Source organism: Haliotis rubra, unplaced genomic scaffold (assembly GCF_003918875.1).
Source record: "Haliotis rubra isolate DU_JTF1 unplaced genomic scaffold, ASM391887v1 Scf189, whole genome shotgun sequence".
Taxonomy (NCBI): Eukaryota; Metazoa; Mollusca; class Gastropoda; order Lepetellida; family Haliotidae; genus Haliotis; species Haliotis rubra.
Genome location: NW_025765880.1, coordinates 459,952 through 484,531, shown reverse-complemented (window position 1 = coordinate 484,531; position 24,580 = coordinate 459,952). Strand labels below are relative to the sequence as shown.

The 24,580-nt window shown below is 37.8% G+C and overlaps 2 protein-coding genes across 2 annotated transcripts in view; both read right to left on the bottom strand.

The window, feature by feature from the left end:
• LOC124274217 (exocyst complex component 3-like) overlaps nucleotides 1–8,583 on the bottom strand; it is a 32,530-nt gene extending 23,947 nt beyond the window's left edge. The window contains 12 exon segments of the mRNA XM_046709549.1: nucleotides 796–901; nucleotides 1,411–1,445; nucleotides 1,447–1,525; nucleotides 1,908–2,056; nucleotides 2,556–2,637; nucleotides 3,088–3,194; nucleotides 3,608–3,698; nucleotides 4,205–4,220; nucleotides 4,223–4,316; nucleotides 4,938–4,994; nucleotides 7,697–7,863; nucleotides 8,528–8,583. Of these exon segments, the coding sequence (XP_046565505.1) occupies nucleotides 796–901; nucleotides 1,411–1,445; nucleotides 1,447–1,525; nucleotides 1,908–2,056; nucleotides 2,556–2,637; nucleotides 3,088–3,194; nucleotides 3,608–3,698; nucleotides 4,205–4,220; nucleotides 4,223–4,316; nucleotides 4,938–4,994; nucleotides 7,697–7,810 (930 nt within the window). The 5' untranslated portion in view covers nucleotides 7,811–7,863; nucleotides 8,528–8,583.
• A 5,272-nt stretch (nucleotides 8,584–13,855) lies between these two features.
• On the bottom strand, nucleotides 13,856–24,374 carry LOC124274216. Its single transcript, XM_046709548.1, has 6 exons — nucleotides 24,215–24,374; nucleotides 22,186–22,392; nucleotides 19,895–20,199; nucleotides 19,429–19,638; nucleotides 17,101–17,223; nucleotides 13,856–15,478 (listed from the first exon to the last, which is right to left on the bottom strand). Exons 1-6 carry the CDS (start codon nucleotides 24,268–24,270, stop codon nucleotides 13,992–13,994), a joined length of 2,388 nt encoding a protein of 795 aa, XP_046565504.1. The 5' UTR covers nucleotides 24,271–24,374; the 3' UTR covers nucleotides 13,856–13,991.
• Between the last annotated feature and the right edge of the window lie 206 nt (nucleotides 24,375–24,580).

Below are 24,580 nucleotides of genomic sequence, written 5' to 3'. Positions count from 1 at the left end.
AACATTCCTGACCCACCTTCACCACCTTCAACTAGACAATCTTGAACTGTAGATATAAACATTGCTACTGACCCACCTTGACCACCTTCAAGTTGTCAATCATGAGCTGTAGATATAAACATTCCTACTGACCCACCTTGACCACCTTCAAGTTGTCAATCATGAGCTGTAGATATAAACATACCTACTGACTCACCTTGACCACCTTCAAGTTGTCAATCATGAGCTGTAGATATAAGCATACCTACTGACCCATCTTGACCACCTTCAAGTTGTCAATCATGAGCTGTAGATATAAGCATACCTACTGACTAATCTTGACCACCTTCAAGTTGTCAATCATGAGCTGTAGATATAAGCATACCTACTGACCCATCTTGACCACCTTCAAGTTGTCAATCATGAGCTGTAGATATAAGCATACCTACTGACTAATCTTGACCACCTTCAAGTTGTCAATCATGAGCTGCAGATATAAACATACCTACTGACCCACTTGACCACCTTCAACTTGTCAATCATGAGCTGCAGATATAAACATTCCTACTGACCCACCTTGACCACCTTCAAGTTGTCAATCATGAGCTGCAGATATAAACATACCTACTGACCCACCTTGACCACCTTCAAGTTGTCAATCATGAGCTGTAGATATAAGCATACCTACTGACCCATCTTGACCACCTTAAAGTTGTCAATCATGAGCTGCGGATATAAACATTCCTACTGACTCATCTTCACCACCTTCAAGTTGTCAATCATGAGCTGTAGATATAAACATTCCAACTGACCCACCTTGACCACCTTCAAGTTGTCAATCATGAGCTGTCGTGTCAGCTCTAGGTGCTTCACCAGCCACATCTTGTCACCTGACCGGTCATTCAGCTGGTTACCCTCAATACTGAAAGGTCACGATGACAGTTTATTACTCACATAACTGCTATTAAGGTACAAACTCTAATGATTTCATGGAGTTCAGAAATATATTCATTAAAGCTTGGTGGCTTGACTATGTCACCTACATAGATACAGTTGTGTGGTTTACAAAACAAATTTAGGTAAAACTCACCACATTCTGAGCAAAGAAGTCCAAATGATAAAATGATAATCTTTATTTACATTTCAAAATTTCATTACTAATTCACTTTGAGAAAAGAGGAGTTGAGAAGATACTTATCCTCTGACGGTCAATACACTGAGACAAATAAGAACATATGTCAGTGACTCTCGTCACTTTTAACAATCACAGAAGGAAGATACCCCTGTAACAGCCTAACCAGTGCAAAAGGATGATTGCCAACTATGCATGCAGATCATGCTAGGCACACTAGTATCCTCATGTTGTAACTGTGAAACCCTCACATGTAAGTCATCAGATGTTTACAACCATCGTCAAAATGCTTCACTCACGTGGCAGTAATGGATTCTTCAAACACAGCAAAGGCCCTTTGCACGCCAGTTCTTGGGACGTCCTGGTGGCATGAAGCCTGTCTGCTCCTTCTTCCTGCGCCATGCCTGGTCCATTCTGAAGGATAAACATTTCACTGCATCTTATTGGTTATTTAAAGACACTCAGCAATATTCAGCCTGTATGATGGCAGTCTGTAAAAATATCAACTATGGACCAGACAAGCCAGTGATCAATGTTATTGGCAACAAATTGTGCAGTTATTGTACTATAACATGTTATCAGCCAGTTGACCAAGCCTGACCACTCAACATACTGCGACCAGGATAGGTTTCTGGGGTCACATTCTATCACAGTGTCTCCACAATAGCAAACTATGTGCTAACTCATGACAACAGTGGACAATTCAATAGCTGTACATGTGAAACAGAAAAGGAGGCATCATTTTATAATGAATTTTTACTGGTGAAGAAAACATGGAGCAAGGGAGATAACTCACCTCTCCTCCCTCTCAATGAGCCTGAGAGCAGTGACAATGAGTGTTGGTTCACGTCGGACAGCTTTCAGGGTTTGGTGCAGAATTATCCACAGTTGTTTGCCAAGATCCTCTGACAGCTTTTCTACTTCAGCAAAATACCTCTTCAGTGTCTGAAATGGGAGTGAGATTGGAGGGTCAGTCATAGTCATAGTGTGTGTGAAGTATGTGGGTGAAATCAATATTAGCATCTTCCACGGTTCAAACGTTATCATTGAAACTATATGACTTATATCAACCTTTCTCAGACTTCAAATGATTTATTACAAACAATGTCTTCCTATTCCACAAAGTCATTTATTCAAGTTTCATTTATTTTAAAAGCATTGCTGAGAAGGCCAGAATGTGACATCACCAGTTACAGTTTTACAGCTCATTAGACTGCTTGCACAATTTCTACAGAACTCTGTTATTGCAACTTGTTATTGTGCTACATTAAACATCACTCACCCTTTCCAATAATTCATTCCAACCTATACATATTTGAACATGACTACAATCATAAGAGCAGTCCAAAAGGGTACATGGAATTTGCATGCATAATGATGTAAAATCACATTATTTACACATTCCTATCTCTACGTTTGAGGGGTTAAGGAGCAATGCACTCACATTATTATCAGTTGGGCTCTGGTTGGGCTGTCGATGAAGTTCAAGTAGAAGGTCATCTCGAGACATCTCAAGGTCAGCCAGGCTGCAGCAAACAAATTAAACAATATTCACTCAAGGCTTAAATGCTAAATGGTATGTTTCTCTACTCATTCATTGGACAACTATTATCTCCTCCATCTGTGTCAAATGTTTTGCAGAGATACAAACTCACAAGAAACATGGCCACAGTCACCAGACACAAGTAACAGTGGAATAGTTACATTGCTTCTAAACACAACATGATGCACTGTAACACGCTTATCATTTTGTGTCAAATGACTCGTGACTATCTTTGATCTGACTGATTGTTGATAACACCTCACTCATCAATATTAAAGTTGTAAGATGACGGTGTGTAAATAATGTGGTCTCAACAAGACCTTCTAGTGATTGACATCATGAGCATCAACTGGCATATCATGAGATGCAGTCACTGTAGTCACCAGGCAACTCATTCCAGGTTTACAGGAGACCTATAATCCTTGCAACTCACTGTTTATGTGCCTGTAACAGCTTCCCATCAGTGATGAGGTCCCTCGTGCGGGACACACTCTCCGGAACTGTAAATATGTGCTTTAAGTTCTCCTGGGCAGCTGCGAGCTGAATTACAACAAAAGAGTGTCATTTCTTCACAATAGAATAACATACATTGTCACCACTCCATCCATTTAGTTTCTTCTACAAGCATAGGTTGATAGGGACATTCTATATCGGAAACTCTATTTGGCTCTAATAAATTGTGCAACAACACAAGCTTTCCCCTCTAAAACACATTCTAAACAAAGCCATGTTCACATTCCAGTATTGTTATTGGAGCCAAAAGGACAAATAGCTGAAGATTTTTTCAGTAGTGACAATTGTATTAGCATATTTTGTATAAAAGTCAAAGCGAAAGTATTCTAACAGTAATTACTACCTTACCACTGACATTTCCCACCACATCATCACAAAGTTATAATGTACCGAGCAATCAGCCCTTATATGTGGTTTTGTATGGTATTGGGAAGGTATACCTGGCAGAACTCAGAGTTTTCTCTCTTCACCTCCTTCAATTTCTCGTGTAATGGCTGAATGGACTTGTAATTTTCATCCACCTCGTCCAAACTGGTAGAAAAATAATACCAAGAGTTACCTCCCTGCTGTTTTCATGATGGAGAATCCATTGAGTGACCAGATTTAGGTCATATTTCTAACTTATACCATGTTACTGTTGATGTTTAAAACAATTGCATAGTGACCTATTGTTATACCAGTTTTACAAATGTGAAAAAACACAAACAAATAAATGTAGAAGAATTGTTTTAACTATGATAAAAACAACTCTGTGACATGACATACAGACATGACATACAGACAGGCCCAAGGGAAAAGGAGGTGAGGCTTTTACAACTCATTCCCCCAAATTAACTTTGAGCATTATTTCAACACTTCACTCATTCAAACTTCACATGTGTCTTCACAATCAAGATAATCAACAGACATGTTAAATAATTGTCAAAAATAATGCTAATATGATCATGGATTTGTGTAAACAAATAAAAGTGTTATCTTTCTTCTAGCATTTTAGCCTAGGAAATCTTCAAAAGAGCTTGACGCTAGTCTGTCCTTACGATTGTTTGATCTCGACACATCCTGTAGAGCACTCTGTAGCTGGTTGAGTCCGGTCTTCACGCCGTCCAGCTGTGACTGTACAGCTGTCTTCAACATGGCCTCCACTGATGCCTGTGATTACACCAGCCACGTACGTCACACAACAACAACAACAACAACAACAACACTGTTTCACACGTTCACCTCTTCTCTCTAATGAACACAGTATTCCCATTTTCCCCAAAACCTTTCGGATATGTGTTACAAAACATACCTGTTGAATACAACAGCCATATTCTAGTCATGACAGGTGGTAGGGTAGCCTAGTGGATAAAGCGTTCGCTCATCACGCCTAAGACCAGGGTTCGATTCCCCGCATGGGTACAATGTCTGATGCCCATTTCTGGTGTCCCCCATCGTGATATTGCGGGAATATTGCTAAAAGCGGCATAAAACTAAACTCACTCACTTCTAGTCATGAAGATTCGTAAGAATGAAGGTTTGAGTGTGGTACATGATTTGGTGGTCAAATGTAACAACTGTTACCTAAACCACTCAGGCTTCAACAAAATAGAACAATGGACAAAACTCGGACAATGAATGGAATTCATACATTGTTCCCATGTGTAGAAATGTATCTGGATACAGAGTGGATTAATTTATCCCAATTCTTACTCCAATACCACCCCACCTGTTCCCATAGGACAATGGCAAACATTAAAATGGTCTGTTATTTTGAAAAAAAACCCTCACCTTCTTACGAGCTGCTCTTCTCTTGAATTGATCAACCTTTTCTAGCTGCTCTGGTCGCTGAAAACATCAATATGAACTCAATACAAGAATACTACAGATTGAAACTGAAGAAGACTCTCAAATAATTTGTGCAGAAATTGAACCTACTGCAAACCACTACATAAAATTATGTGATCGACAGATTCAAGTCATCTAGAAAATGTTTTGTCTTTAAGATATGAGGTAGGACCAGGTAAACTTTCCAGCTGACCAGTTACTATCTCAATTCTAAGTTCTTGGTACTAATGAGCGAAACATCCAGACTAGATCATCTGATTTCTGTATTTTGAAAACAATAACCTATTGCACACTCAAAAGTGTGCTTGGAGTTCACTGTTAACCAATAGTGGATATTTTGTGAAAACTGCCATTTATGACATCCATGACATCTACACCCTGTTCTACTGACAGGGGTTTCCTTTTTCTAAGATTGAAATTTCTGAATTAAAGTGCTAAAGAGATGAAGCTGAACTGTTTCAGAAAATCTGATCGGCTCAATAACCCATGCATTCTTCAGGACCACTGGGCACTCAAAAGTGTGCTTGGAGTTCATCACACACAACCTTCTATGGGAATGTCCTCATATCTTCTCTGAGATATACATCACATCGCAGTGGAAAATCTGATATTTTTAAGAAACTATCAATCAGATGCCCTGTGTCTGAAAAGTTACAGCTGTGTCTGAAACACACATTTCTACCACAAAGACATTAGAATAGTCTACGTCAATAGCGGTGGGGTAGCCTAGTGGATAAAGAGTTTGCTCGTCATGTTCGTTAAATAGACCTCTTGTCCATGACATACGACTCCCAACAAATAATAGCCCAGCCTCAACAACTATAGTACCGAGGATATACCTGAAGATTCAGGGAATGATTCCCACATATGTACAATGTGTAAAGTCCATTTCTGGTGTCCCTCGCTGTGATATTGCTGGAATAGTGCTAAAAGCGGCATAAAACTAAACTCACTCGTTCACTATCTCAGAAGAAGCAATTTTCCTGTGTTCAGAAAGACTGCTCGAATTTCCTAATGAAACCGGAATGAAGCTCAAAGCGGGACAACTTATGTGACATTGTTAGTGTGGATATGTTGACACAAACTCAAAGTCAACAGTTCCAAGTATGACGTCAAATGTGATGACATGAATGTTGTGGAGTTGTCGGCCCAGGAAAGCTAAATTTCAATTTTCCCTATTCCCGGGAGAGCTAAACATCAGGTTGTGGCAGGTAGTTCCGCAAAAGCTAACAAGGAGTAATTGCTAAGAAAATATCGGATTACCATACTCTAGATTAGCATACCGTAGTGAGTAGTCGGTGTTGTTTCTAACCATTACCATTATACCATACATTAGTGAATCCTGTTCACTTGTTTCTCAGAAATGTATAAACACCAAGAGTAGTGCATGACGCTGTAATTATATTACAATAAATAAAGTGAGTGAGTTTAGTTGTATGCTGCACTCAGCAATATTCCGGCTATATGGCGGCAGTCTGTAAATAATTGAGTCTGGACCAGACAATCCAGTGATCAACAGCATGAGCATTGATCTGCGCAATTGGGAACTGATGACATGTGTCAATCAAGTCCTGACCACCCGATCCTATTAATCGCCTCTTATAACAAGCATGGGTTACTGAAGATCAATATTTTAACCCAGACCTTCACGGGTTGCAATAGATAAACAAGAAAATCAACGAAAAGTCACCAGCACCCTTACATATAGCATCTTTAAACTCACAGATTTAAATTTTACATAAGCTTTTTTTCTTTTTTTTTTTTTTTTCTTTTTCTTTGATGGTCCCCCACCGTGATGTTGCTGGAATATTGCTAAAAGCGGCGTAAAACCAAACTCAGTCAGTCAGTCTTTTATCTATTCTAATATAATACCTTAATTTTACATTTATTGTAGCTTTTTTTTATCTATACAATAAATTTTACATTTATTGTAGCTTTTTTTTATCTATACAATAGATAAAAAAAATGAAGCTACAATAAATGTAAAATTAAGGAATATATAAGGGTGCTTGTGACTTTTCATTATCAAAATGGCGACCGCACAGGTGAGAGATACCTTTATCGAGTCAGTGGGAGGTGGCCAGAATATATTCTATGATCAGTACACGTTTCGGTGTAAGAAAATCCGTGGAGAAAAGAAGTCCAAGAACAGTCCAATGTAGATGTTTCCATTGAAAGGATCGGAGCACACTGGACTGCCCCACCCAGGAAGAGGAAATACAAGAATATCGACACCCATCTGCAGGCACTCAAAGACAACCTCCTCAACAACATCATCGACGACATGGACTACAGGGACCATGTCGCTGATCTCATTCAACGGCAGTAATCCACAGACAGGCAGTCAGTCAATCAAAATACAATCATTGTGATTCCCCAATAAAACAAAACATGCTTCATAACTAAAGAAATGAACACTGGGATTCTGTTACTTAGCAACATATTTATTGTTATATATCTGTTAAATGCTTTTAATTTTTACTGTCACTACGGTATTAAATGGAGACACAAATTTCTTTGTTTTTCTTGTGTATTGCGAGTGCCGGGAGAGCTCAATCCAGCATTCACTGCAGTGTGACAAGTCTCGCAAAAGCTACATAGGTTTTGAGGAGTTTTGGTTCAGGTTTAGCTTTCCCGAGGCCATGACCGTTGTGGATGGTCCATGAGCAGTACATTTCTACTTTATCTTCCTTTCTACTCACCTGTAACAAGTTAGCAACATATTTCATTGCTGCTTCCCTAGCAACTGTTTCTACTCGACCGAGATCTAGAGGAGCAGGAGCTGGCCCCTGATCATGGCCTTCATCCGACATCATAGAATGATTTCCTGACACCTATAGGTAGTTTTCAGATCTGCAGGAGCATCAGTCTGAAAAGACCATGATGATATGATAATGCATTTTGTGGTGTAATCAATACAAATACTGAATTTCTTCTAAAAATTATTTACCTTCATAATTTGACCATGTTTTATTTTCTAATCAATGTTCACAACTGAGTTTTAAAAAACTGTTTGTTTGATTATCTGCACATACTATAAAAACAGAGCTTGCCCAATAATTTAAATCATGTACGTACTATGATGTAGGGCTTGAATACGAATGTGTTTGAGAGATTTGTTTTACGGTCCTTGAAGCACTTCAGTTTTATCCTAGTGTTTTCTCAGTTGAAGGAAAATAGGGGTAAAATGTATATGTAGGGTGTAGACCGTTAAATAGACCTCTTGTCGATGACATACAACTCCCAACAAATAATCGCCCAGCCTCAACAACTATAGATTAGTACCGAGGATATACCCGGAAGTCTGCCTTGAAATCACTATACAGGCCACTCAGCTCTAAAATAAATGTCGCTCGTTGACAGTCACGGTCTTCATTACGATCAATCGACATAAACAATCTCTTTTCCTGTATAAACATAAAAGCTACAAATAAGCGATGCGTGTAGTTGTCAAAGTAATTCAAAATCTCAACAGACTAGTGCACAGACCTGTGATAAGTACGTTTCAAGACAAAATGACAAGAATATTGTACCGTTTTGTTTACGCCTACAACATGGGCGCCGACATATTGGATCTCGTAACTTCACGGAATCTCTCGGTATTTTATGTGCGCTTCCCCTTGAACGTGTTTTCTTTTGGAGAAACTGCATCAATTTAAAAAAGATGTTACATGCATAACGAAAGATACACCATTCTACTTGTTGTGTTTTTATTTATATTACAGTGTCAGTATAAATACGTTTTGTTTGTTAAACGTTTGAGCCTACAAGATATTTAGTTCAGAATATCTATCAGAGTTAACATTGCAAAGATCCCTGTAAATGTGTCTCTCTCTCTCTCTCTCTCTCTCTCTCTCTCTCTCTCTCTCTCTCTCTCTCTCTTTTATTTATGTATCAGTTATGACTTGACAAAGAGTTGTCATGTCATTATGCATCGCTCTCATCATAATTAACTGAGCATCAATACTCATTCATGTTGTTATTACTATAGATCGTTATATATGTATTCCATCTCAAATATACAGCAGGTGCCTTGAACCAAAAGACAGTTCAGTATATTCATCAGTTCATTGCTTAGGTGGATCCAGAGGGTGCAGGGGTGAGCAACCCCCTTTTGTCCTGAAAGTTTATTAAATGACCATTGAAACTCTTGTAAAAATGAAGCGTGCAGCCCCCCTTTCTCAAGGGTGCACACACACACACACACCACTCTTTCTGATAAAGCTGTATCTGCCCCTGCATTGTGAGTGTGTTTGTCATTAACGTTTATGTAGATTCTTTGCATAATTAAAATCGAAATTAAACAGTTAACTTTCTTTTTAAATCTCATTCCTGTTTTTGTAACCCTTCCAGCTGTTCTCTGTTGTTTGGACTCCTAGCAGGTAACTGAAATATTTCGAGGAATATAACTAAATACTGACAAACCCATGAAAGCACTGACTTCATTGTAAGCAATGTATTCTTTGCCTTAGTGCAATCAAGATCTTGCTGGGACACAGGTGCAACAATTCACTGTTTTGAGTTGCATCCTTCAAATATGACATGGGTTTAAAACCCAAATTCACCTTTGTATGAACTATACCCAGTGATGCCCGAAGGTTGCACCAAAGCTGTAAACATCTGCACCAAAGCAGGTTTTCCCGTAGACTAGAGTTACTAAAAATAGATTTTGACATCAAGCTATGACGTCATTTTATTGTTTACATGTCGCAGTATTGTTGACATAACATTATTGGTTTGTAGCTAAAATTACTTTTCTTGGACATGTTTTGGTTTTTAGAAGCTTTTTTCGGTAATTTCATAATAAAACAATTATGGACTGGTGAATTCGGTCAATACCTGTTTTTATGGACCCACGAAAAGCAATATTGAGCGAGGACAAAGTCAATATTGCTTTTCGCAGGTCCATAAAAGCAGGTATTGACCTCATCACCAGTCTATAATTGAATATAAGTGTCCTGTGCACTTAGAAAACTGATGTGCACATGTTAGATTATTGTGTAAGGTCCAACTGTTGTAAACAGTGTCAGTTGAACGTTGATGAAAACACAACATTTTGATAAGATACAAGGTAAAACCTTATACCCACTTTCACTGCTACTGTTATTGGTAAGAAATCTGTAAGGTCAAGAGCAAATAGCATCTTAGCAGGAGCTCTCACAAAGACTTCACCTACATGCTCATTGGAACCAGGATTATTAATACATTAAATACAGTAACTAAACATAGAGACTTTTCTGGGTTTCGTCTTCTTTTTATTGTTGAAAGAATTAAGATGAAACCCAGAAAAGTCTCTATGTTCATCAAATAGCATCTTCTAAAATGCCAATCAAACATCCACAGTAACTGAAGTTTGGTTTAAAACAGCGTTAAGTGCAACACTGAACCTCCCAGCTTTGTTGCGAGGCAATGGCTTAACCTTCAAGTGTAATAAATACATGAAACATATTCCTATCAAATCTTTATTTACATAAGTATACATTCAACATACTGTAGAAACTAGCAGAACACATTTGGGATATTGAAAACTGTGAATGGAAGGTATGAAAAACATGGTGAAGAAATAACGCTTGTGAATGACTTGATCTGGACTAGTATCATGGCACATGGACCACACTAAGTGTAATGGGAGAATCATGTCATTGTAGACTCCATTCTGTGATATCCATACCTCAGTATCTGATAAAAAGAATTCCACTACATTATCCTGTGTCCAAAAACTCTTAATATTTTTTCAAGTTTGTGGAGTACAAATCTTCATAAAACAAAGTGCAAATTATATACCAGTATATACTTTGTAGCTTGCTTGTTCAGGGCATTCTACAAACAAGGAAACATATATATATTTCTTCCCATATAAATTATAAGTGCCTTTAGCAGAAATAATATCAGGCACTACATCGTTTATCACATCGTTAATTTTTTCAACAAACTTCCAGACCCAGCGCTTATTAGAGGCCCTGCACTTTTTGCCCTTACTTGGTGTACTGTGCTCATTTCTTAAACCTCTGCTTTACCCCCTGTGCTTACTAGAGGCACGACGCTTATTAGAGGAAATACGGTATATTATATTTTACAACACTGCTACCTATTTATACACACATCGCCTGAACAAGTTAATTTCACCTCCAGGACTCCTCAGCATGTCCAGATGCGAGTGCTCCTTCAGACGTACTCGCTCACGTACAGAGACACATCATTTACATACAATGTTCTCCTCCCCAACTATAGTTTTGTGAATCACATCAACATGCCTTGCATCACAAGGACATGAAAAGAGTGAGTGAGTATGGTTTAGCAATATTAGAGCAATATCACCACAGGGGACACCAGAAATGGGCCCACACATTGTATGAATACACAATGCCATTTAGAAAATGGTGAAATGTAACATTTGTTATATTTGGGATTACACTTTCTTAGTTAAGTACAGATTCTAGTAAAGTACGGATTCTACTACTTTTGTTGGGTTGTCCTCCCCCAAGGACATGAAGAACAGTCAGAGGCCCAGATAAGCTGCGTATCCGGGTAAAATATGCATAGAAACTTTCCAATTACGCATTGAAAAATAATTGTTGCGTACCAATTACGCATTTAAACTGTTAGATACGCAAAGAGTTTAAAACAAATGCGTATGGAATATACTTATAAAAATCGCTTGCGTAATGAAAAAGACATCGATTGCTATCAAGTTGTACTGTGAGTATAAGGACAAGTGTTGTACTGTCAGTATAGGATGACTGTTTTTTTTATAAAATCATTTCCCTTATAATTAAGTTGGTTTTGATTAGGTATGACATAAGGCAGAACATACCTGCTTAGTAAACTTACTCAATGACATAGTACTTAGGTGTGTAAAATGACTGAAATACGTACATATTTGAAAGCAGTGGGTAACGATAAATGAAATACCCACTCAACATTCATAATACCCACTCCAAAAAAAAATACAGTGGGTACAGTACCCACATTAGCTAAATCTTATCTGGAGCTCTGAACAGTGCAAGCCACAGTGGCTGAGCGGGCTAGGCGACTTTGTGTGCTGGCGGTACCTGACAATGAGGGTGTGGGTTCGAATCCCGGATGGGACTCAATCCAACAAAAGTACTAGAATCTGTACTGTACTAAGAAAGTGTAATCCCAAATATAACACATGTTTCACACATTGTACCCATATGGGGAATCAAACCCAGGTATTCAGCATGACGAGCAGACACTTTAACCATTCAGCTACCCCACAATACCCAAGGACATGAACAGTCTGGCATACAATGCCTTGCTAGGCAGGGGCATTAAAAGGGGACTACAAATTGTGGAAAAGATTGATAATGCTCTCTTGATATCTTGTAGTCTGTTTTGACCCATTTTATTGGCAAAACCTATAAGTATGACAAAACAAATATGTGTTACTTCACTCGCTCATATTTTCTTTGTCTCATTCATATCATGTGACCAACAGTTCTTGCTATCAGTCCAATAAATATACTATTTACAGTTACAGTTCACAGAAACATCAGTGAATGAAATGCTTAGGAAAAAGGGAACAGGAAAACAAACTACTAATGTTTCCATTGTCTATAAAATGTACAAATAAGTCACGTTCCAAAGACTACTTGTGTGTTACAAAGCAATTCCTGTATATGCCAGCAGGTAACACTAAATGTACAAATACTCCAGGTCACCAAGCAAGCTTGATGATGAACGTCACACTGACAGAGCACTAGACATGCATGAAGTAGATGCACAAGTTCTAATGATCAAATTCAACACCACAATGTTCACTCAGCCTAAAACACATCTCCATTAAACTTTCATCATTTAGAAGTAACAACATGAAGACATGAACAAAACCGGACATACACTTCCTTTTATTTGTGCACATTTGCCCTTTTATTCATTACACATAATAAAGATGTTATCTGGAAATTATTGCATGAAAATGTAATAAGTTAGATCACCTTGAACACTAAATGCATTTATAGTTCAACAAAAATACACAGCCAACTGTAAATATGGCAACTGTCTATCAATTCAGATTTGTTTACTCTGTGACAGTTGAGGTCAAAGCAATTCCATGATCTTTGCAGCAAATTGTTCTTATTGTATCGAAGTAAATCAGAAAAACAACATTCTTAACTTCTGCATTGCATTGGTGAAAATGAATAAGAATATACAAGATTGAAACAAACCTGACAGCCTAATATCAAAATCCACTACCTCACTGTTAATCCCTTACTTAAGGTCTAACAATAAATATGAAAAACTTAACAGTGTATAAACAGAACAACTGATTAATTGCTCATTGACATTTCGAGAGAAAGTATGTACATTTCTTAAATATTTCTAAATGTCAAATACATAACAGGTCCTAATTTTAGCCAATTTTAAGACTTAACATGTTGGATGCTTGCTAAACAGTTCTCAATGAATGCATGTAACACATAATGACACTGTCATAAATATGCTTTATGTTATTACCAACTATTTACAAACTCAGACATCCAAATTATCCACAAAAGCATCGTCAACAGCTAAACCATAAACACAAGTACAACAGCTATCTACAGCAGACACTAACTGCCAACTTGAATGCTGTGAATGTTAATGAACATGGAGACAGTACTGTATACGCAACATGCACAAGTATACCCATCAAGACTGATGTAGTTAGTATGTTTAGCACATGAAATCATGGGATAATCCAAAGGGAACAGATGGATGAACACATACACACCTTGTTTCAGACACCATACACGACAACCTATCACATGTTTCTGTTCACTTGGTTACATGGGAACAGATTGCACACCACCTGTTTTCATGATGCTGGATTGCATCTGGGATTATTTCATCATGAGTGATGTTGCTGGAATCATCCAGAGGTATCCCATTTTTAGATAAGCACAAGAAGATTCAGTATGTTGCCATTTGATCAACAAATGCACACACTGTAGAAATCTTATAAAGGAAGCTGACATCCATGCCATATATACACATCTACTCCACGTCCCAAGAAAACTTATGTCTAATTTCAGTCATATCTGAAGGTTGAGACCTCTCGATTGTATAAAGCTTATCAGGACTGTCCATTTCGGAATCTGTCTTTCCTGCTGGTTCAGCGGAATCTGTCTTTCCTGCTGGTTCAGCTTCAGTGTCACCTACTTCGCTGCCGCTCTTCACACCCCATGCAAACATGTGGGAAGTCTTGCGACTTGATCGACGAGTATTCACAACTGGTTTTCCTGTTACATGTGATTTTTCTTTTTCTTCAGATTGTGGATGATTTTCCCGCACTCCATCAATAGGTGTCTGACAACCACTTTCAAATGTCACCTTACTCAGGTCACTTTCCATTTGTGCACGAGGGGCATTTTGCAAATGTGGCAAAGGGACATTGTAGAACTGAGTCTTTGATTTGGGACCTGGTTTCCTTTTTCTCACTTCCACTGTCCGGACTACATTCTTCACCTCTTTAGTAACTAGAGGTGAAGGGGTATTTTTAGTGCTCCCACCTGGTGATACATGAGTGGGATTTTGTTGGGATTCTTTAGTCACCATATTATCACCTTCTTGCTCCATCCTACCACTTGATGAGAGAGTATTTGTGCTGGGGTTATATGTCACACATGTTGGGGCAATGGATGTACAAACAGTCTCAGGCATGATTTTCATCACTGTGCCTGTTTCATCGCTGGCTTCTGGCATTATGTTACAGCGAGCAATGATTTTTATTTTCTCCTTCACTGGTCCAGGTTTTGGAGCAGCCACCATGTTCTCATGTTTATGAACACTGGCTGACGCCTTAGAGTGTTCAGATGGTTTTGGTGACATGGACTCCTTGAGTTTCATCACAGCTGCCTCTTTCAGTTTCTCAAGTGCCTCACCATCATTACATGTGTCCATCAAGACCTGACGTATTATTGTCCCCTTCTTCACTTTGTCTGTAGTCTTTGGTGGGACTGACACAGTTGCTGAAGGTTGTGGGAGAAGAGACACGGTCGCTGATGGTACATGAGACACTGTAATTGGTGTCAGGGAGTTGTTCTTAATAACAAAGCTGTTGCTACTGTCAGCAGGAAGGGTGGTTATTTTGGCAGAAGACAGATTTAACATGGAATGTGAAGACGTGCTGCTGCTGCTGCCGCCGCTACTTTCGGTAGGCATCACAGCACTTGTAGGCACAGTGACCAATCTTTCCTGAGACTCTTCCCGCTTCAACTCCTCATCAAGTCCAGGAGCATCCATGGTATCCTCATCATCATCCTCATCATCCTCCTCCTCCTCCTCCTCCTCATTCTCGAAGCAGACGTCAACCACCTCCTTCTCACCACAGCTATCATTGTCTTCCTCATCAGAGTCTGCATTCTTCTCAATGATGAAAGCTTTTTTGTTGGCACTCATGTCCATGAGGTACTCAAACTTCTCAGATTTTCGTTTCAGGGCCTGCTTCCTCAGCTCGAACTGTGTCACCTTCTGTTTCAGTGCTGAAACAAAAAAGCAGGGAGAAATCATCTTAATCTTGTATTTCTTAAGAGTAAACATTTCTTAAATGAGTTGTATATCAATAGAAGGTACAGGACACTAGAGAGATTGAATTTGGTTTTATGCCGCTTTTAGCAATATTCCACCAATATCACAGCGGGGGACACCAGAAATGGGCTTCACACATGGTACCCATGTGGGGAATCGAACCCAGGTCTTCGGCGTAACAAGCAAATGCTGTATCCACTGGGCTATCCCACTGCCCCATACAGGACATTAAACCGTTGGCTTAATGCATTATTCCATGTGGGGACTAAACTGCATGAGAAACAAACACTTGACTGACGTAATTACAAGTGAAACAAGGGATCTTCATTGAGAAACAGGCCTGGTCAGAAACAGAGATGACATAATTATCAGGGGTGGAAATAACTTTAAAATTGCTAGTGTACTCCGGTACAGTGGCACATGTAAAATCACTTGCCCTGATAATTTGTCCACTATACCGGCCGTTTTCTTGTTGATTTTTTAAATAAATAACATAATTAACATTGGAATATCAACTGGACATAGGTACAGTGTGATATACAAATTTGCTTGCCCGACAGAAAAAAACACTGGACTTGGGCGTCGGGCAATGGGTTATTTCTACCCCTGAATAATACACTTGGGGTAATGAACCCGAGTTTCTGAAGCAGGGGTACAAGAAGTGATCACAAAGCCATCTGCAGCTATCATAGTGCTGACTGTCATAATTCTATGCTAAACTGAGTAATGATAATTACAGTGCTGAAATTTCTGTATGAAATGGGGCCTTTCAGTCACTATCCCCTTTGTTCCAGTGAACTTTCTACCTGACTCTTCTACAAACTCTGATCTGATGACAAATGAATGGCTATTCAAACATATTTACATGAAAGCAGAACAGGGTTTGAAACACTGATTCTCTCTGGTTCTGGTTCTTGGATTGTCAGCACCATAACTGTGGATCCGACAAAGTGACTAGCAGGAAGTAAACATTAGGAAATCAGAAAGCAGCTTCATTGAGCTTTATGGCAATATTCCAAAATGTAGACTTCAATTCCATATATTTTGATACATATAACTGCACAGTTCTCAATTCAAGATTTAAAAACTTGACAAAAGAATAATCTGGAATATCCAATAGATAACAAAGACTGCCTGGCTGTACTTTCACATGCTATTGAAAGTCTTTCCCTTCAAATGTCTATCCCAGTGAAGCAAGACAATTTCAAGCAATCAGAATTGGTTGTACAGCCTGAATGGCTGACACTGCGAGTAACAATCCACACCACCAGGGTATGATGACATACCATCACCCTGTCGCCAAACTTGACCTTAATAACATCAAATATACTGAGAGAAACAAATATAAGATCACAGGAAAATTCAAGCGTTCCTTTAACATTTTCCAGTTTTCATCACCAGCTTTGAATAGTGCTAAAAACTGGAAAATAATAAAGGAACGCTTTAATTTTCCTGTGATCCTTCATATGTTTCTCTCAGTATATTAGCTTATGTCCAGGTTTGTTTGCATGGAACCAATCATAACTGGAATCCAATGAAGTGCTTTCATTACTGCATTCCGCAACTGGTGTCTCACCTGCCATTTCTTTGTCAATTTTGGCCTGTTGTTGGTCCATATCAGACTTGAATGCTGACAGCCTCTCTTTCAGCTTCTTCATCAGGCCCAGAGTACGCACAATGTTACTCACACGAACAGCATCTGTTAACAATAAGCAGTCATGCTGATTGATTAAAAAGAATAATTTTGATCAAGTCTGTGCGAATGCAGTTACTTCTCATTTTCCTTTAGGGAAGTGTACACCAAAAAATCAAGTTTTTCATATGTGAAACCAAATGGAATTTTTAATTAATTACTATCAATCCTTGAAAATATACACTCATTTTTCTTACAATGAAAGTATAACCTTCAATATAAGTGCTAAAATGTTATGCCATTTTGAGACCTTTGTTTGTCGCACTAAACAGACCAGAGTTACCGCCCTTGGATTATGATGTAATTGGTGCCAATTGATTTTAACTGGTCTCCTGTCTAGTCCCAAAGCAAAAGATATGAATACTGACATTAATCACTTGAAAAACTATGAAAAAATACGAATGAAGCATTAGAACCGAAAATGTAAGCAGCTAGGTAGATATTGATCATGTGTATCTTCATTTATAATCTCGCCCAATGAAAATACCAAATATGTATAACAATGTTGATGTACATATGACATCACTATCGGGACGCGACATTCTCAAAATGTGAGTTCGCGTCAGTCATGGCATTATGCTTACAGAAACTATAATATATTGTGTTGAATATAGGAAAAAATTGGAGTACACCTGTTTTTATTTAACTTTCTCTTGGTACCATCCTCTTACCATGCATGTTCTAAAACCTATGAGCAAGTGTATGCAACGAGTAGACAAACGGATCTCTCACAGTATGAGAAACTGATACACAATGTAAAATCTTAGATTGGCTTTGTTTACACTTCAAACAAGTGGTCCTTTCCCACCGCAGCATCTGATGTATTTGGCTAGATTTCTCTGAGACACTTGGTATTGGTGACAAAGACCATTTATCATTATATTTTGAACTGTATGAGGAATTCAGAGATTCGAGTAAGGAAGATGATTTGAATTATAGTTGTGATGTTATGAGTGTGTGAGTGAGTTTAGTTTTACACCGCACTCAGCAATATTCCAGCTATATGGCGGCGGTATATAAATAATCGAGTCAAGACCAGACAATCGAGTGATCAACAGCATGAGCATCGATCTGCGCAATTTGGAACCGATGACATGTGTCAACCAAGTCAGCGAGCCTGACGACCCAATCCCGTTAGTTGCCTCTTACGACAAGCATGAGTTATTGAAGGCCAATATTCTAACCCGGACCTTCATGGGTCTGCGATGTTATGGGTGAAACATAACCAACATACATGTAACATAATTTTTATAAACACTCTGGATGAATTCTCTTCAACGTTTTCCAAAACATTCTCAGCAATTCTCGGTTCATCGAAGATGTTTCAGAAAGAGCATTGGTGATTTGATCTAACAACAACAACAAAAATACCAGTGATCACAATACGTTGGGTTTACAAAAATGGATTCTCCCAGTGAAATTTGACATTCAAATTAAGACATTCTATAAATTACGAAAAACACAATGAATGGTGATTTAGTGTCAAAAAACTGTAATTTTCAGTAATTATGCCATAAAATGAGTGGATAATATCATAGAAAAACAAATTTCAAACAGAATTCAAAACTGCGAATAGAATCTTCATGATGTATTTGGATATGGTTTCCACATCAAAATGAAGGTCGAAGAGGAGGGACATATATTGTTTGATTTATGTTGGAATTAAGTAGCAAACATAGAGTGCCTTTACATTCACCGATGGCTAGCTAGATGTAGTGCATACGCTTCAGTTTTGTTGAAAGAAGTTACTGTTGGAAAGACGACCAACTCATTTTGTTATACAATCTGGTTCTGTGGTAACCCTTTTTGTACACGTCCTCACACTGTGGGGCGACCACATAGCCAGCTGACGGCCAGGCAACAGGTGGATAACATGGGTCCAATAAGGTCTAACGACATCATTTTTTTATCAGTTGGGCATCAATGACATCATTTCCAAGCGACATAAGCCATGGCGTGTTCATTGTGGACATAGAACTCTCTGTTTACATGGAAAATACGATCCATGTAACACAAAAAATAAATTAGTCACTACTGATATCTGTACTCTTTTGGCTATAAAACTACTTGACAAACATTTTTTATGTTGAAAAAGGTTCATTTTCGTGTAAACTTGCCCTTTAAAGAGAACCTTAATATTTCCTTTGATGTTAATAATCAACATCACCATATCTCCGCTGTGATCAAACGACAAGTCTAAATGGTACTTACCACTGGCCCGGACTTGGTGTGTGACTAGGTCAGATTTGAATACATCCAGAGTTATTTTGATTTCTCTGAAGAAGTGTTCTAGGAGTCCGAGTTCCATGATTCCAATCCAAAACTGACGGTCTTCCTCTGCTGACTCGACATCGACTTCCAGGGGCTCAATATCTATTTCCTTAGCCTTGGAGAAAGCTGCAGCAACATCTGGGGGCAACACTATAACAAAGCAGCATACAGTTCATAAATATTACCTTCATGTGGTACAGATTGATAAAATAGTCAAAAATAGGTTGTAGTTGTCGAGGGTGATAGTCCAGTGAAACAACTTTGATATCAACTAACCTACACCTCTTCAGTTTTTCGGCGTTTTGGTTATGTTTTCGGCTTCTGAGTTCATAGAAATGTTCTAATTGCGTTTTAGGAATTCAAGACACTGAATTGAACCATAAAAACTGCTGTGAAAAAAGCTCACCTTCGGTTGATGTTGCAATAGGTTTTTCCAACAAAGACTGCAAGAGCGCCACGTTAGGTTTCACATCCACTGGCTCCGGAATACCCTTCATCTCAATAGTTGGAATATTGGCCAACCGAGACTCACTGTCATCTGGTAGATGGCAGTAAGTGTGTTCATTTATGCTGCTCACAAACTCCACTTTAGGAATCAGAGCTGGTGGTGAGATTACACTGTTTCTGTTAACAGGTGATCTGGCTATACATCTGCCAGTGCAAAATTCATCATGGCGATAGAAATCCAGAGTAGAAGATTCAATGTACTTCCTATAAAATCAAAATGAGATAAACGTAATTGAAAAAATTAAACATAGTGAAATATACAATGGAAACTTCTAATACATGATGCCTCGGACCTGTTCCACAAAAACATCTCAGCACTATAACTGTAAATCTATCTCAGAATGGGAGTTATGATCATCTCAGCACTAGAACTTTAAATCTATCTCAGAATGGGAGTTATGATCATCTCAGCACTATAACTGTAAATCTATCTCAGAATGGGAGTTATGATCATCTCAGCACTATAACTGTAAATCTATCTCAGAATGGGAGTTATGATCATCTCAGCACTATAACTTTAAATCTATCTCAGAATGGGAGTTATGATCATCTCAGCACTATAACTGTAAATCTATCTCAGAATGGGAGTTATGATCATCTCAGCACTATAACTGTAAATCTATCTCAGAATGGGAGTTATGATCATCTCAGCACTAGAACTTAAATCTATCTCAGAATGGGAGTTATGATCATCTCAGCACTATAACTGTAAATCTATCTAACTGTAAATCTATCTCAGAATGGGAGTTATGATCATCTCAGCACTATAACTGTAAATCTATCTCAGAATGGGAGTTATGATCATCTCAGCACTATAACTGTAAATCTATCTCAGAATGGGAGTTATGATCATCTCAGCACTAGAACTGTAAATCTATCTCAGAATGGGAGTTATGATCATCTCAGCACTATAACTGTAAATCTATCTCAGAATGGGAGTTATGATCATGTTAGTGCTAAAACTGTTTTATGAAATGGGACTGACAGACTGTGACTGAATCATATGTCAAAGATATGTATCAAACACTGGCGACCGCAACCATATAGTTGGAATATTGCTGAGTGCAGCGTAAAACTTAACTCACTCACTCACTCAAACACTGGTTTATCTGATCCAGATTTAACTATTTACAGACTGCATAAAACATGCTACAAAATGCATATATCTGGGTAAGATGTATGTTTTATATTTATTATTTGACAGTAGTGCAGTTCTTAAGGCTTACATGTCCATTCAATAATTAATTATGTGGAATTGTTTTATTGAATACCAGTGTTTCAATGTTGGCCAGCTGCTGTACAATTTACATTCACATTTCATGTATTTTGATTCTCTACAGCAGGTGGAAAGTAAAATAAATATTTCTTATCTTCATATTTATCAAAATGACTTCAATAAATTTTGAAAAAGAAAAATCAGCCAGCCTCTGATTATAGATTTTGATCTGAAACTGAAACCCAAACAAATATCAATCAACATATACTAAGAAGTTAAAGAATACCGTGACAGAATGCAGACCTTCATGGAAGTAACATTAGAGAAAAATGAAAGAAAACATTTATGAATACTATAAAAAAAATTTAACTTAGTGGGGGGGATGTCACACAATCTATATAATAGCAAGTTCAAGTTCACAAGTCAATAATTGTTTCATTCCGTATCAATCTACTGTAAAAGAAACGCTCAAATACTCACACAATCAATTATTCGAGGTTACTGTATGATATAAATGTATATATTAATTCACGAATGGCATTGGAAATTCTGAAATGACGATAACTGTCACAGTTAGTTGTGAGAAAACATCTCTTTGTACTGCCATGATTCCCTTCCGCTGAGTTATATAAAAACATGATCGACAGCAGTGAACAGGCTGGACAAATTGGTGAATAGCGAAGTAAGCATCATAATTAATTCTGTTTCATTAATTTAACAAATGGCAGAGTAAATCTGTAAATACTGCTAAAATATGGCGATGACTGTTCGGCAGCCAGTACAGTAATACGAACATGCTGAAACAACCAGGTGTTCCGTAACCTCATTTGAGTACTGTATATTCATTAATCTCCACCTACTCAAAGCAGTTCAAAACACGAGAATAACTATAGTAAGAATCTGGTGTTCTGTAACTTTTTTTTGGGTACATATTTCATTTAACTTCTCTCATTAGCCTAAATTTCTAATCTTACCTGACTTGGATGCCATTGATTCTGATTGCATTTTTCCAGTCTTTGAGTTTTTCTTTATCTCCCATCACAGAGAACACCTTTGGTGTAATGAATTGACCTTGGAATTCAATACACTCTCTGTGAATCCCCGGGCAGTAGAACTTGTTCTTGTGTAGATGACCCATCACACTGCCACATGTGATCTTTATTACGGACATCTCTGCCATCCTAAAAAATAAAACAATGACAAAACTATGACTTTCACCATGGTCACCTGATAACGGTGTTTATGACCAAATAGCTTGCGTTACCAGGGACCACTATTTTAATACTCAGCTTACCCAAATACTTCACAAGACATTCAAGTATATGAAATCCTTTTCCATGTTAGCTCTAAATGAGGTAAGAGGTTCTTTTACATGATTCTCTGAATGAAGTTTTGTTTTCATGATAAAAAATATGAATTTTAATCTTCCATTTCTTTGGCCAATCTTGAAAACACATTTCTTGCATATGAGGTCAGCACACGTTACAAAAATATAACAGTATCATAAGTCTTATACTAGTCCTTAGTTTACTGTTACAATCTACAGCTATAGCTGACACCTTTGGGCTCACCAGTGACAAAAACATGCAGACAAATATGAGAAATGTGTTTTCACACAGGCTTTTTTGTTATGTCGTCAACTGAGGTAAATAAGTCGTATTTCTTGCATGATTACACACATGCCAAGTTGAACACGCCAGAATGACTCCTTATGAATTTGCATGACTGGTAGTCATTGGCTAATGGCATCGCTCCTCGTTAAAACAACATTAGATATTATGGTCCTTACGGATTATGCAACAGGGTTGATCAGCTCACAAGTTTTTTTCTAGATATGAAAATAATCATAATAACATGTTTTTGTTACAGATTAATTGAGCTCTGGCATCAGGAGCAATCAAAATAATTTGCTTATCAAGCATGCTATCTAATCATCACTGGCTTGTATTACACCACACAAACATTACTATCTGCAATGTTGTATGTTGCCACAATGTTGGAGTAAAAACATTCAGCCAACATTGACAGTTGCCATGTGATAATAAAAAGACAATTTAAAGAAAATACAAACACATCCAATACATTACGAGAGAAACATACGAAGAAAAAAAGCTTTTTAGTAATAAACATTCCATCATCAACACAATCAAGGAAAACAACTACAGATCTGAGAAAAGCTATGGGGTTAATTTTAATGAATGATACTAACAAAGACTTCAGAACTGTTCAGAACCTGGAAAAGGGTATTCATCTTTTTAAATTTCTCCACATTTCATACAGTTTATATATTATATAAAGTCAATGCAGTGGGACATGTTGGAACTAACATACATGGCAATACATGTACCAACACTAGCAACACTTGGAATACAACTCTGTTCAGTTATTATTTTAAATTTAAAAATTGAAGGTGTTATCTATTACATTTTAATTAATCAAATTGACAACTATATGAAAATCACAGAATACCATAACGTTTCTGTGAGAAAGAAATTAAGATCTAGATACATGTTTATGTGTGTAGTAAATAAACTAATACAGTTTATACAGTTGCATGAACATAAATGCTACATGTAATTATAATTTTCTTACTGCAAAAAAAATTACCTCTGTGAAAAATAATCACAATAATAATTTACACTACCTCATGACAGTCATTTAACTGCAGACGCTAAAACCCCCAAATAGAAACACAACACATGAGACAGTCGAAAATAACATGGTGTGTTTTCACGGTTGAAGCTTCGGAGCACTATGTGTTGAAAACGACGACGATAAAACACCAAAATATAATCTAAACAAGTGTGAAACCTTCCAAATGGCAGCCCACGTAACCCGTACTTCCGTTTGTCACGTCCAACGGCACGTTGTTACTTTCAACAACAGTGTTGCACATGATTTCAAATGCGAAGGTAAACAGACTATTCGGGCAAGGTGAGCGTCAAGTGAGGAAACTTACTTTCGGTATAATTCACAACAATCTTCAGTAAAAGTACTACTTACTTTTTGGACACTTTACCGAAGCCACGGCCTCGACTGCCCACTCTATTTTTCATCATTTTGCTACCAACACGTCAAATTATGGCGGCCAGCACGTTATTTCCTACAAACCTCATGACGTCACCGACGTTCCCGCACACGCCAGTCAGAGCATACTATTTCCCTTACGACGAGTGTCGTATTTTAGAGCGTCATGCGAATCTAACAATATACGAACATTATGAAATGTCGCATTGAATTAAATGTGAAATGAATTGCAAAACAAACATCTATACAAACTATAAGCAAAGTATGAGACAATTTTGAACGTTTAATTGGCTCATTCGTCTAAAATAATTCGATGTGAACAACTGTTGATAATCGAGGTAA

Coding starts and splice junctions, on each gene's coding strand:
- LOC124274216 (XM_046709548.1), bottom strand. CDS start 24,270: ATGATGAAAAATAGAGTGGGCAGTCGAGGCCGTGGCTTCGGTAAAGTG. Junction 17,224..19,428: donor ACACCAAGTCCGGGCCAGTG/GTAAGTACCATT, acceptor TATTGTTAACAG/ATGCTGTTCGTGTGAGTAAC. Junction 15,479..17,100: donor AATTGACAAAGAAATGGCAG/GTGAGACACCAG, acceptor TTTTTGTTTCAG/CACTGAAACAGAAGGTGACA.